The 14,438-nt window shown below is 43.8% G+C and overlaps 1 protein-coding gene across 1 annotated transcript; it reads left to right on the forward strand.

Moving 5' to 3' along the window:
• Nucleotides 1-4,822: 4,822 nt before the first annotated feature.
• CCN1 (cellular communication network factor 1) lies at nt 4,823-7,904 on the forward strand. Its single transcript, XM_049771257.1, has 5 exons — nt 4,823-5,091; nt 5,379-5,592; nt 5,947-6,303; nt 6,437-6,648; nt 6,967-7,904. The coding sequence occupies exons 1-5, from the start codon at nt 5,029-5,031 to the stop codon at nt 7,267-7,269; spliced, it is 1,149 nt and encodes a 382-aa protein (XP_049627214.1). The 5' UTR covers nt 4,823-5,028; the 3' UTR covers nt 7,270-7,904.
• Nucleotides 7,905-14,438: the final 6,534 nt, after the last annotated feature.

The following is a 14,438-nucleotide window of genomic DNA, read 5'->3' on the forward strand; positions in this document are numbered from 1 at the left end:
TCAAGCATGTAACCATGTACTAGTTTGGATCTGTCTATCTTAGCATTGAAGGGTGGGATCCTGCGAAGAGCCCGCTGCGATGCTATTTTCCTTTGTTTCCTTTCCCTATGTACTAATAGGTCATGAAAAGTAGGTTGAGAGAGGATGCTGGCCTCACACTGGCTGGGTGACACAGCTCCCCAAACACAGGGGCTTAAAGAGACCAAGAAAAGTAAAGAATAACTATATTCTCTCCCTTCGGAAGAGAAGGGACAGAGGACTGGGACCCAGGCCCTTTGATACTTCTCACGGAGACAGTTCTATGTCCCATGTCCCCATGTCCCCATGTCCCCATGTCCCCAGTCCTCACCTTTACACTCATGGGGTAAGCACACACACACACACACACACACACACACACACACACACACACACACACACACACACACACACACACACACACACACACACACACACACCTCCCCCCTGCAAGTCTGGCACAGCAGTGGGTGGACTGGAAAAGTGACACAATCTGGCCAATGCGTCCTCCGGGCCTGCCTCCCACGCAGCCAAGGGAAAATCCAGGTCGTGGCGGGGCTGCTGCGGGAAGGGACAGGTTGGGCGCTGTCGGGGGTGTCTCGGGCGCCCTGGTGCAAGCACACCCTCGCCGCCCCGGATCCTCTGGCCCGAGGCCTGCGCTCTGGACACTTCTCAGCACCGCGGCTGGGCTGGCTCGCTCCGAGGGCCGCCGCCGCCGCCCCTCCCAGGGCTGGTGACGGAGTCGTGAAAGACTTTCACCAAATATGGGCCGGAGCTGGAAACGTCCTGCTCCGCGCGCCGCCGGAAACCTCCGGGCTTGGCTGGCACGACGACGGGAGAAGCGCAGAGCCGGCAGCCGGCAGGGGGCGGCGGGCCGCTGGCGGCGGGGCGCGCCCAGACTTTGGCCCGCTGCCCTGGAGTCGCATGGACCGACCCCGCATGCTGGCTCCGCTGGCTACCTGAGGCCACCAGGGCCCTCCCAGTATTCGGTCTCTGAATTCCCACCGCCTCCAAGCTGCCTCTTGCTCCCTGGGCCATCACTGCGGGGTAGATGGGGGTGCCGTAGGGCCAGAAGTGGAGAGAAGCTGGACGTGCCCCCCTTAAATCTGATTTTTTCCTCTTACTATCAATGTGTCTATTCTTTACAAGTTGGCTGTCCCTGTCTTGAGATGGGGCCATGCAGATGAGGCTTCCTAGAGGAATGCATCTCTCACAGATGCATCTATCACAGAGAGGAATGCATCTATCACAGAAAGAATGGGGCTCTCCTGCTAGGCTTCTCTGCAGAGAGAATCTGCATCCCAGAGACAGAGATTTATAGACTGGTTAGAAATGTCACCATGAAGAAATAACGGTGAGGGTCTGGCCACCACTCTTTTTTCAGCCCGTACCCATCCACGCAGGTGGTTCTGAGGTTTGCTCCTTTAGGCAACCACTGATCTAGGGCTGGGAACACCGGAGTCATCAAGTTTAAGGTGATGATTAGTCCCAGTTGCCTCCAGACAGTGAACCCTTCTTTCGGTGACCTAAAATTCCCTGGCAGCGGCCGGTGAGAAACGTCCCATCGGCTCAGTCCAAAGCCAGGAGCTGCAGAATACAAGCGGCCCCTTCTCCTTGCCTTACAGCCAGAGAAACAAGGCTGCCTGTTATTCCCTCGTGGGGCACTGGTACAGGGAGAGAGGCAGCGAAAAAGAACCAGGCAAAATTAGCACCCGAAATAACACTTACCAGTGAACATTTGTACTTTGCCCCTCCAATCTGTCAACGGAAACTGATCTGTGGTTCGCATCGGAGAAGGTGAGAAGACAGGGGGGAGAGGTCTGGAGTGTCCTTGGGCAGGACGTGAGGAACTGCTCGTCTCTCCCCACAAAGTAGACTGTTTGCAGGCACACCCGTTCATACTCCATCCATGGAAAGGCTGTGTACATAGGTTTCCCCCCATCTCTCCCAGAGGTTATTCTCATCTCTCTAGCTCTCCCACCTCTCAGTCCTGCTAGCAGCTCCAGCTCTCCACCCCGTCCCACAACACACCCCTTACTGTAAATGAGCAGTTGATGGTATGATTCTCTATGTTTCTTCTCTGGGTAAGCTCATCCCCCAAGATTCCCCAGTACAAGTCCAGGGACAAATCCACACAGCCTTGTTAGCAAACTTTAATCTGATTTTTCAAAGAATCTCTGGAATGGCATGTATTTGAATGCTGTGCCGGGACAATCTCTTTGGCACACCACCCCACCCCCAACTTTAGTAAAGGAGCAAGGTATATAAGCAGCCAGTTGGAAGATCCACTGTAATTGTATTTTAAATCCTGACAGATTGCGTGAAAAACAAGGAATTCCAAAGAATTTCCTGCTCTGGGAACAGAAATAAAGTCTATATTTAACAACATTTGAAGCTGTCAAGAATGCTTTGTGGTTGGATAACAGAGGCAGAAAAATGTTAAAAACGCAGGCTACTGCTGTACCCAAATATGGAAATATTGTTACGTCTGGGGTCTGATTCACCATCTGGAAATACTTACAGCCATGAAGTCAAATAGAAAAGACGCCACAACAGAAGCCAGGAACGCTCCTCTCCATTCTCTCTCCACCCACCAGGGACTGGCCTAGTCAACCCTCAGCCTCCTTCCCCCTCCCTGGTTGCTTCATTAAGAAGGAAACAATAAGGAAACTCCAAATCAGGGGAAACCGTTTTCTATATAATAATTGCTAGACCTGCTTGCATAAATATAGGACCAGAGTTTCCTTATTTTATTTCCATTTACCAATCTATTGTCCTGCAAAGTAAGTACTCCACCCGAAGCCCCTCCCAACAAAGCCTTCTAGGATCCACTGTCTTCTAGCAAAAGCCTCCAAGATTTATGAAAGGACACTTGCGAATGAATGAAACTTAACTCTTTCCAGTGGGCTTTTATTTTTCCACTGGATAATCCATAGCATCTCCTTGTATTTAGCAGTCACCAACAAGTTCTTTCTAAAGTCTTTCTTAAAATAAGACTCCTAAGTGATTAAGCCTGAACATCTCTGAACATTTGAAAGGACAGGGAGTTCTGAGAGGACATGCTGACACAATTACTTGTATATGCTTTTTATTAAAATTACACAAGACAATTTTGAAACCATGAGAAAAGAAATGGATCAGTGTTGTTAAATTGCTTGGTAGGCATCTGCTTTGACATGCGTATGTTGCAGGTAGAATTGGATCTTAAAATTTGCTAACAATTTTATTACACAGAAGTGCTTGCTACTGTAGTGTTTGGGCTCTCTTTTCTCCCTTCTCTCTCTCTCTCTCTCTCTCTCTCTCTCTCTCTCTCTCTCTCTGTCTCTCTCTCTCTCTCTCTTCCTCTCCCTCTCCCTCCCTCTGCATTGCAACCCTGCATAAGTTTCAGCTTTAAGGACTGTTTTTGTTTGTTAGTTTGTTGATTTGTTTTTCTTCTAGAGATCTATAGAGCACCACGGTGTTGAAATCTGGTTTGGCCTTGCTGGATATAGGTGGTGATCTCAGCATAAACCACTTCACGGTGGTCTCCTCACCATCTGGCCGAGCACTTAATCGCCTCCGGTCTTCCCTCTGCGGGAAGCTGGAAGGGCTTCACCCTGACTCCAGCATCCTCAAGGAAGTCGAAGCCACAGTCCAGAAGAACTCCCTGCCTGCGTTTCCTCTTGGTCTTCCAAGCCAGGCTGGATCTAAAGAGAAGGAACCTCCAAAAACAAACAAGTACGACATTTCCCTCTACAAAAGAGGGAGGGAAGACCTTTGCCTGGGAATCTGCCAGATGTGGTGTGTGTGGGGTGTGTGTGTGTAAAGGGGTGTGTGTGTGTGTGTGTGTGTGTAATGGGGGAGGGAGAGAGAGAGAGAGACAGAGAGAGAGAGAGACAGAGAGAGAGACAGAGAGAGAGACAGAGAGAGAGAGAGACACAGAGAGAGAGACAGAGAGAGAGAGAGAGAGAGAGAGAGAGAGAGACAGAGAGAGAGAGAGAGAGAGAGAGAGAATATGCGCGCGCCTGCGTGTGTTCTCATTCATAAATGCCAGGGTAGGGTATTCCTTTGCAACACTCTCAACCTGGCTAATAAACACCATGCCAACATTTGGGGACTCGATCCGAGCATGCCTCCGTCAAGTTCACAAATAGATTCCTGGCTCAAGACCCGTTTCATTCCTCCTCCTCACCCGCACACCAACCCCGTGCGCCACCTCCCTAGTGAACACTCTCACCTTCGCTGTAAACAAGCAAACAGTTCGCTCGCTGCCTTCCCCGGGTTAGGATTTCCAAAGCTGCCCGGTCAAGTCGGCATCAGCCAACAAAACGACTTTTGTTCCTCCCTCTCTCTCCGAACCTCCCACCTTCCTAAGTCCAGGCAAAGTTTTGAGCTCTCCTGGCAAGCTCACCCCTTCTACCACCATCATGCAATATCTATATCTATATTGCAATATTTACATGCAAAATATATACATACATATGAATAAGAAAATAAACAAACACATAAATATAAGCCCAGTGGGAGCTTTATTTCCAATGGGGGGGGGGGAAAGGTAAGATTGCTTTCTGGATGGGTCCATGATCATCTAGATATTGTCTCTTTAGATAGTCTATCTATGTAGCTATCTAGTAGGGAGGGAAAAAAAGGTGCAACGGAGCTAGGGGAGGCGCTTGGCAGCGGCTCGCGCCAACGAGCATTCCAGAGATGTTTGAGAATTCAGGAACGCGCAGACACAGCCGACGTCACTCCAACACGCGGCGCCGCTGCCGGCCCTTATAAACGGAGGGTCCAGCGCGCCAGGGCAGACCGCGAGCGAGAGCGCCCCCGAGCCAGACCCGCGTCCTGCGCGAGGCCTCCTTCGAAGCGTCTCCGGAGAAGCTCGTCCGCCGCCGCCCGCCTCCCCGGCCTCGCTCGCTGCCGCCCGGCCCGCTCCTGCTCCCGCTCCCGCTGCCCGCGCCGGGCCCGCTGCTCCGCGCCCCCGACTTGGCGTCTCGGCTTCCCCGCTCGCCCGGACACCCGTGCGCCACCATGAACTCCCGCCCCGCCAGGACGCTCGCTCTCGCCCTCACCCTGCTCCACTTGGCCAGACTGGTGAGTTCGTTTGGGGGGCCGTCGCTTCCCCTTTCCCCGTAACCCCAAGACTGCCCAAGAAAACAAAACCAAACAAAAAGTTTTGGGAGTATGTGGAAGGATCCCTCTGGCATTACGGGCCCCACTGCAGAAGAGCTAGGGTGCCTCCGGAAAGGAAGGGTGTTTCCAATGGCTAGATGGAATCAGTTTACCCTTTGTGCCCGCAGACCCAGACCCCCCGACTCTTGGTTGGACTTCTCTTCTGCTCCACCGAAGCTCACGAGTGTCTTTTCTTTGCTCTGTTCTAGGCTCTCTCCACCTGCCCTGCCGCTTGCCACTGCCCCCTGGAGGTGCCCAAGTGCGCCCCGGGAGTCGGGCTGGTTCTGGATGGCTGCGGTTGCTGTAAGGTCTGCGCTAAGCAGCTCAATGAGGATTGCAGCAAAACGCAGCCCTGCGACCACACCAAGGGGCTGGAATGCAATTTCGGCGCCAGCTCCATCGCTCCGAAGGGGATCTGCAGAGGTAAGATGCTTGTGGTTTGGCCCCTTTAAAAAAATAATAGTCCCCCGTAGTCCAGAAGTTTAGTAATTTTGAGACCATGTATGGTGATGCTTTGTTGTTGGTAGCTTGGCAGAAAAGGCACATGATTTCAGCAGTCTGGAATGCAATTCAGTGTGTCTGGGCCCATGGAAAAGCGCATACGGAAAAGTGATTCCTGACTAAACTTATTGTTCTGGTCTGGAGTCTCCGGGGAATTGTAGGGACCTTTACCATAAATTGAATTCAACGGCAGAAAATTGTGTATTTATCTCAGGCCATGGTTTGGAGGCTTTAAATTTATCCTTATCCTCATTTCTCCTTTGGTGTTCTTTGCAGCTCAGTCAGAAGGCAGACCCTGTGAATATAACTCAAGAATATACCAGAACGGAGAAAGTTTCCAGCCCAACTGTAAACATCAGTGCACATGTATTGATGGCGCCGTGGGCTGCATTCCACTATGTCCTCAAGAACTCTCTCTCCCAAACTTGGGCTGTCCCAACCCACGGCTGGTCAAAGTGAATGGGCAGTGCTGTGAGGAATGGGTCTGTGATGAGGACAACACCAAGGACCCCTTGGATGACAGGGATGACTTCCTGGGCAAAGAACTGACATTTGATGCCTCAGAAGTGGAGTTAACAAGAAACAATGAATTGATTGCTGTTGGAAAAGGCGACTCCCTGAAGCAGCTTCCTGGTAAGTGAAGAGATTAATTTTGTCCTGAAGATTCATTCCTGTTGGAATCTTTATAGAAGGGAGTGATGGGGTCTGTTTCTTTCACGATACCTTAAAGAACTCTTGAAATGATTCCCTCTTGTTTGTCTTCTAGTTTTTAGAATGGAACCCCGAATCCTATACAACCCCACTTTACGTGGCCAGAAATGTATCATTCAGACAACTTCATGGTCCCAGTGCTCAAAGACCTGCGGAACTGGTATTTCCACACGAGTTACCAATGACAACCCAGAATGTCGCCTGGTGAAAGAAACCCGGATTTGTGAAGTGCGGCCTTGTGGACTGCCAATGTACAGCAGCCTAAAAGTGAGTTCTTGTGATAGCATGTAGATCTGTATTGCTCAGAGAAGCTACTGTCCTGGGGGCTGGGATAGTAACCTGGGATGCAGTGGGGGAAAGGGACCAAGGAGCTCTGTGTTTCTTGACCTAAAATAAGGTATATTATTTTTAGAGGGAGGGTGCTTGTACATCCCTGTACATCAGACAAGTTTGGAAACAAATAGTATTGACCAGACAAGCAAAACAGACAAGTTGGGAGCCTCTAGTAGAGATCGCAAAGGTTCTGTCCCTCTCTCCCAAGAGAAAAATGGCTCTAATTCTCTCTCTCTCTCTCTTTCTTAACAGAAGGGCAAGAAATGTAGCAAGACCAAGAAATCTCCCGAACTGGTCAAGTTCACTTATGCTGGATGTTCCAGTGTGAAGAAGTACCGGCCCAAGTACTGTGGTTCTTGCGTGGATGGCCGTTGTTGCACACCCCAGCAAACCAGGACGGTGAAGATGCGATTCCGTTGTGAAGATGGCGAGACATTTTCCAAGAACGTCATGATGATCCAGTCTTGCAAATGCAATTACAACTGCCCACATGCCAATGAGGCAGCATTTCCCTTTTATAGGCTGTTCAATGACATTCACAAATTTAGAGACTAAATGCTACCTGGGTTTCCAGCCTCAGGAACAAGAGAGAAGCATGCCAGAAACATGGAGACATGGGTGGGGGCGGTGGGGGTGAAGGGACTCATTGTAGAGAGGCTGCATTGCTCATTCTTGAGTAGTAGGAAGGTGTTCTGAAACTGCCAGGTATGCTGACTGCAGATGGACACTAATGCACCGCGACTGGAGAATTCTTTGCTTCATAGTACTGGAGCACATGTTACTGCTTCATTTTGGAGCTTGTGGTATCGATCATGTTCTGTTTGTAAATTATTTGGTAAGTGTAATTTTTGCCAGACTTTTTTTCATCCTTTGGTTCTACAGTTATAAAAGATAATAAGACTAATGGGACATTAAAGCCTTTCATCCTCTGACAGATGTAAACAGAGGGCCTTCCATCCTGACCTGAAGGGGACACTCTGTGAGTGTTCGTGAGAGGCAGCTACCTGCACTCTCAACTGCAAACAGAAATCAGATGTTTTAAGACTGAATGTTTTTATTTATCAAAAATGTAGCTTTTGGGACAGGACGGGAAATGTAATACTGGAATAATTTGTAAATGATTTTAATTTTATATTCAGTGAGAAAATTATTTATGGAATTAATCATTTAATAAAGAAATATTTACCTAATATTGGAGTGTTCTGACATTCACTGTTTTAAATACTGTCCTGTTATTGAGAACAACCTAGCTTATACCTTCAATCATTCAAACTGGATTTGTTGTATTTCATTTGGGGGCCACAACTAGCAGTGCTCTGGGCTTATTCCTGGCTCTACACTCAGGGATCACTCCTGGTGAACTCAGGAGAACATAAAGGGTGCAAGAAGTGAACCCAGGTTAGCTGCATGCAAGGCAAGTGCCTTACCTGCTCTTGACCAGTCCCAGCAAACAGTATCTATTGAAAATAATTTGTGCCAGAAACTTCTGGGTACTTGAAATGGGTGGGAAAGTCACCCTTAAAAAGAAGACAATGAGTGTTTTTATATCTTCAATGGTGACTATCTTTACATCTAGAGAAATCTGTAGAGCTGAAGAAATAGTACTAGAGGCAAGGTGCTTGCTGATTTGATCTCTGGCATGACCTAATGTCCCCTGACTACCATCAAAAGTGACCCCTAAGCACAGAAGCAAGAATAAGTTCTGAAAACTGCTGGGTATGGTCCCAAAATCAAAACCAAAAAATCTGTATATAAAGTACATCTAGAATATCAGGTATTATATAGGCAGTACAAGAGAGAATCTGAAGCTAAATTTGCTTAAATTTTTGTTTCCATAAGAATTGAATGCCCAAGAGTCTCCATCACCAATCACTATTGGGAGTATTTAGTAGAGTCATTTATTGTGTTAATCACCATGTTATTGTGCTTGTCACTTCAGTAGAGCAAAAGTTTCTAATGAAAACAATTTATGGCTCAAGCTGAACATATCTAAATACATGGAGGAAATTGAATACGGGTGGGTAATATGTTACAAAAGTCACTTGTACCTTTATATTTTTCCAGTATTGCTTCAGAAGCTCAGGAGAAAATACTTAAAATTCACGTCTGGTTGAGATCAGGGGGAAAAAATCTTAAAAGTTGATAGGAGTCAGTTTTCTCAATGAATAAGTTGAAGAAATGACTTGTGTTAATCCTAATAAGCCAGTGATTAGGTAAACATGCTGTTAAATGCCAGGAATGCAAGGAATTTCAAGTACTTTTCCAATAGTGTGAGGACTACATTACCCTCTCTCCCCTTTTCTTTTTATAATATACATTATATTGATGGAAGAGGGAGCAATTAGAGTTAACTACAGTCATAAAGCATTTCCAAAAGGAAAGAACACAGTGGTAGGTTCAGGTCACAGGCTAGGTTGAGAAAGTTGTGTCAATGTTAGTGAATGTTTAGTAGCCTGTTTTAGGAAAAGTGACATCTTTAGAAAGCATTGACAATGAACTTTTTATAGGAAGAAGTTCCACTTCAGTCGACCCTCTTGGCTCCTGTTCAAATCCATTGTGAAATATCTCAGGCTGCATTTAGTTAAGCAAGTACTTGAATTTTTAGGTAATAAGAGAAAGTGCTTTGAAAGGAGAGAGAGGGACTGATAGTGGGGTTCTGTAAGGATGACTTCTTAAAAAATTTCATTTTTTAATAAAGCTTTCTTTATTGAGTGATAAAGCTCTCCAAAAATTAGGCGTGTGCACCAGCCTTGAGCATAAAATATTTCATTTTTGAACCTTTAAGGATAAGCTATGAAAAAGCTCAAGGCATCTGTATTTAAAGCCTTTCCAAAATGTATAAAGGTTAATATAAACAATACCTATATTAAATAAAACCAAATAAACTCATAGTAAAATCTATGGATTTTATTCTTCATACGACAGTGTTCTTCCAAGAATATTACAACTTGTGCTTTCTAAGTGGTTGGTTTTTTTTGACTGAGGCCCTCAATTTTTTGTTTGTTTTTGGGGTCACACCTGGTGCTGCTCAGGGGTTACTCCTGGCTATGTGCTCAGAAATGGCTCCTTGCTTGGGGGACCATATGGGACGCCGGGGATCAAATCGAGGTCCATTCTGAACTAGCTGTGTGAATGCCCTACCGCTGCGCTACAGCTCTGATTCTGAGGCCCTCAATTTTAGGCTTTTAGAAAATCACAAACTACTGTATTTTATCAGTCAGTCCTGGATGTGGTTAAATTTGCCATTGTAATAAACATGTGAAACAGGCCAGAGCAGTGGGTAGGATGCTTGCCTTGCACATGACAGGCTCAAGTACAACCCTGGCACCCCATTTGGTCCTCCAAGCACTGCTAGGACTAATTCCTGAGTGAAGAACCAGAAGTCACCTTTGTCTGAGCATTGCTGGATATACCCCCCCAAGAAAACCCAAAAAACTGCAACATATGAAACAGAATAAAGGTATATGACTTTAGTGGGACAAGCTTATTTTAACAGATATTTAAGTTTGTAGGCAAGACTACACTTCCCATTCCAAACCTAAGAAAATGTCCTCCAATACCAAAGCCAAATAAGCTGCATATTTATTTATTTCTTTGTTTGTTTGTTTTGTTTTGTTTTGGGGCCACACCTGGTGGAGCTCAGAAGTTACTCCTGATTCTGCACTCAGATATTACTCCTGGCAGGCTTGGGGACCATATGAGATGTCAGGGATGGAATCCGGGGTCAGCCGCATGCAAGGCAAATGCTCTACCCACTGTGCTATTGCTCATCACTCAGGCTCCGTAATAAGTTGTCTCTTACATTGAGATCAAGAAACAATATTTAATTGTATGTGGGGAAAAAGTGGGAAGATAATATCTATTGAAGTAAGCTCAAATCTGAAATAAATTTTAGCATAAGAAAGGCCTGGATATTTGAGGTTTCTACTAATCTCACAAGTGATGATTCTATTTAAATAAAAAGCTCAATTAAAAAGTTGGCTAAAAGCAAACTGTCCACCTTATTTGTATATAGAAAAGTGTGAATAAAGTCATGGAGGCTTATTGTATTTATTTGTATATAGAAAAGTGTGAATAAAGTCATGGAGGCTTATTGTATGACACAGAACGTGAAAATTTCATCGAGGTTCATAATGAAGCTCTACCAACTTCAAATACTAAGGAAGCAAAAGTAAAAAAACAGTTCACCTGTATATATAAATAAAAGTCACATGTAAACATTCTTTAGAACTTAGACCATGTCATAAAATACCTCCAATACGTAAAGATTTTGTGTTGTTCTCACTTTTCAATACAAAATATCTTAGTAATCTGTTTGCTTTCGAAAGAAAAGTAAGAGCCTATAGTTATAGGGTAACCTTAGGACCTTAGGAATTTAGTAAATTTTAAAAATTTTTCTTATGGGACATTTAGCAGCATAGTTAATGGTAAACCCATGATGATTTTCACATAAATGATTGTACTGTCCACAAAACAAAGGATGTGACTGAATTAAAATTAGTAAAGCATTTTTAAGAGTCATTTTCCCAGGAGAGACCTCATTTGTCCACAATGTCTTCTTCTTCTGGCACTATCTGAAAGTCAGTTGAGCAATAGCAAGGGTCCAGGAGGACCATAGAGCAGAACAAAGCTGTGTTCTGGGCAGAGAGGCAGGTGACGCAGTGGAAAGAATCCTAGACTGGAATGGGGAGATGTGTCTTTTAGCACCAGCTCTGTCATTAATTCACTGGGTGACTCTGGGCAAGTTTCTGGGTTGTTCCTGCCTGTGTTAAATGGAACAATAGCTTCCAGTATCTTTTGGCACACATAAAAAGTCTTTTTTTTTTTTTCATGTACTCTTTGGTACATTAACTCTTCAAGTAATTGAAGGTAAGATGTGAAATGTCAGAGGTCTTTCTGTAGAAATGCACTCAATTTACCTACTTAAAGCCTCTGAAAATATGTTGCCAGGACATTTGTCACTCCCTGTCTGGGCTGGCTATAAGATGTAGCAATCCCTAAAATTCATTGTCTATATTCTATTCATCTATATTTTCACCTCCCTATGTAGTTCCAAAAGCTGGATCTCATTAACTCCCTGCCCTAAATAACTTAAGATTCAAAACAAGGCACATTGTCAAGTATGACAATGATGTATGTGTCCTGTAAATAGAAAAGAATTATTTGTGATTTACTTTATTGGTGGTGGGCAACAGTCATCCATGTAATCCTATAAAGTACAATGAAATCAAAACAGGTATTAAGATGCATTTGTTGATGTTTTACAGTTTTTACAGATCCTATTCATATATTTCTGATAAAAATGTTTTAATTCAAGTGACCGTAATCTTTTGCCTTCATTTAGAAATGGTCGCACTCCCCAATGTGATCTAATACTAGATTATACTAGATTACACTAGAATGATGTGTGAATTTTCCACAATATCTGCTACTGAATCTCCCATCACATAAGTCCTTTTGCAATGTGAACTTATTGTTCCTCTTTGGAGTTTTATTTTTCTACCCTTGTAAATTTGGGTGGGCTCTTTAACAACACAAACCAATGAATATTTAGGAAGCAAACAAATGAGCTCCAGTTCTATCAATGGCTAGGGAGTTCTATTTCCTATGTCTTAGAACTGAGCTTCTATGTAAGAAGGATGACTAATCTGAAAACAGAAAACTGCGAAAAGCTGACTCTACAGTAATAGGTCCCAGAAAAAAAGATACCATGTAGGGAAAGAGAAATGTCAAGGAGACCTTGGATTGCATGTTTATGAAGAAATCATCTTAAAACTGGATCTTTCGATGTTAGCAATCTCATAAGTTGACATTTTGTGAATCAGAGCTGAACCAATAGTTGATTTCTTCCCAGAATTCTTGAACCTCAAACCAGTGAAAAAATTAATGTTTGGTTATTATTTTTTACATTTTAGTTAAAAAAATTTCATTTGGGGCCAGAGAGATAGCACAGCAGTGTTTGCCTTGCAAGCAGCTGATCCAGGACCTAAGGTGATTGGTTTAAATCCCGGCATCCCATATTGTCCCCTGTGCCTGCCAGGAGCTATTTCTGAGCAGATAGCCAGGAGCAACTCCTGAGCACAGCCAGGTGTGGCCAAAAAACCAAAACAAAACAAAACAAAAGAATTTCATTGTAGTTGAGGTAACATGGTTACAACTGTGTTAACATTTTTGCTTTTGGTACACAAAGTTTACATATCTATACCATTACCAAAGTTCCAAACATCTGTACATCTGTTTCATCTCTTCTATTTCTTTATTTTGGTTTTGGTTTTTGGGTCACACCTGGCAGCTCTCAGGGGTTACTCCTGGTTCTGTGCTCAGAAATCGCTCCTGGCATATGGGGTCCATATGAGATGCAGGGAATCCAACCCAAGTCTGTTCTGGGTCAACTACATGCAAGGCAAATGTCTTACTGCTCTGCTATCTTTCTGGCCCACACCTCTACTATTTTTTGTCCCCTGTAGTCTTCTCTCATCTTCCTCTCACTGCTTGAAAACATCACTTTTATAATCAAAATCCATATGTTTATTTTCATTGGATTAGATCCATTCTCTCATTTTTTTTGCATATTGCATAATATGACTCTCTTACAGCACTAAGTTGTAGGTATTATCACACAGCAATAGATAACTAAAACATTGGTTTCCATTCTTTTCATTCAATGACCCATTCTCTTTGAAAATCTGAAACAAAATTTAGCAAATCCTCATTGGAGCAGCAATATGACTTATTGAATTAAACTATTTAAATGTTTTCACCATATAGTATATATATAACTTTTTGTTTGTTTTTTGTCTGTGCCACACTTAGCTGTACTTAGGGCTTACTCCTGGTGGGCTTGGAGAATCATATGGGGTGCCAGGGATTGAATGCAGCCATGTACAAGGCAAGCACCTCCAGGCCCTCCACCAAATTATTTAACTCTTTGAATAGACTGAAAGAAGTTTGAGAAATAGTTTACATCTCCAGATACTCATGAAAAGAAAACAATGTTTTTTTCTATATTATCCCAGGATAGAAAACCCAAGTTTGCACTAGAGATGGAGGTTAATAGTCATATTTTGTTCAACCTACACAGTATTTATAAAAACTAGAAAGACATTCACTACCTGAAAACTGAGCTATAATAATAAAAAGTCTAGAACCAGTGTTACTTTAATAAAAATATTAAAAATTCCTTGCAGAGGTTGGCCCTTATTTGAATCCTTGGCACTCTCTCTGGTCCCCAGTCATTGCCAGGAGTGATACCTGAGAAAGTCAAAAGTAAACCTTACAGTCCAAAATCTTACCCTTCCCCAATCTCTACATACAAATTTTTAAGTAAAACAAATTGTGCCTTATGCCAATATAACAACCCTGATGAGAATAGTTTATACCTAAGTAAAAAAACAAAAACAAATTTTTCTTAAATTCATGCAAATTAATTCTCAATACATTATTTGAAAAATATCACTGAGATTAAATGTAAAATCTTTGACAAAAAACAAAGATCAAACAAACAAGAGGCCATAAATATGGCTCAAAATGGTAGAGCACATGCCTGACATGCTTGATTCCCAATTCCTCATGGCTTCTTGAGCAAGGAAGGATTTGGTCCTGGTGGTCCATCCGCAGCATTTACTTATCAAGTCTGCACTTCTGACTGAACTTTGCTTGATGATTTGCCTATGTACTGTTGAGTTGTGACCCCTATTAACAATAAAATATATTTTCAAATTTAT

Source organism: Suncus etruscus, chromosome 4, assembly GCF_024139225.1.
Source record: "Suncus etruscus isolate mSunEtr1 chromosome 4, mSunEtr1.pri.cur, whole genome shotgun sequence".
Classification (NCBI taxonomy): Eukaryota; Metazoa; Chordata; class Mammalia; order Eulipotyphla; family Soricidae; genus Suncus; species Suncus etruscus.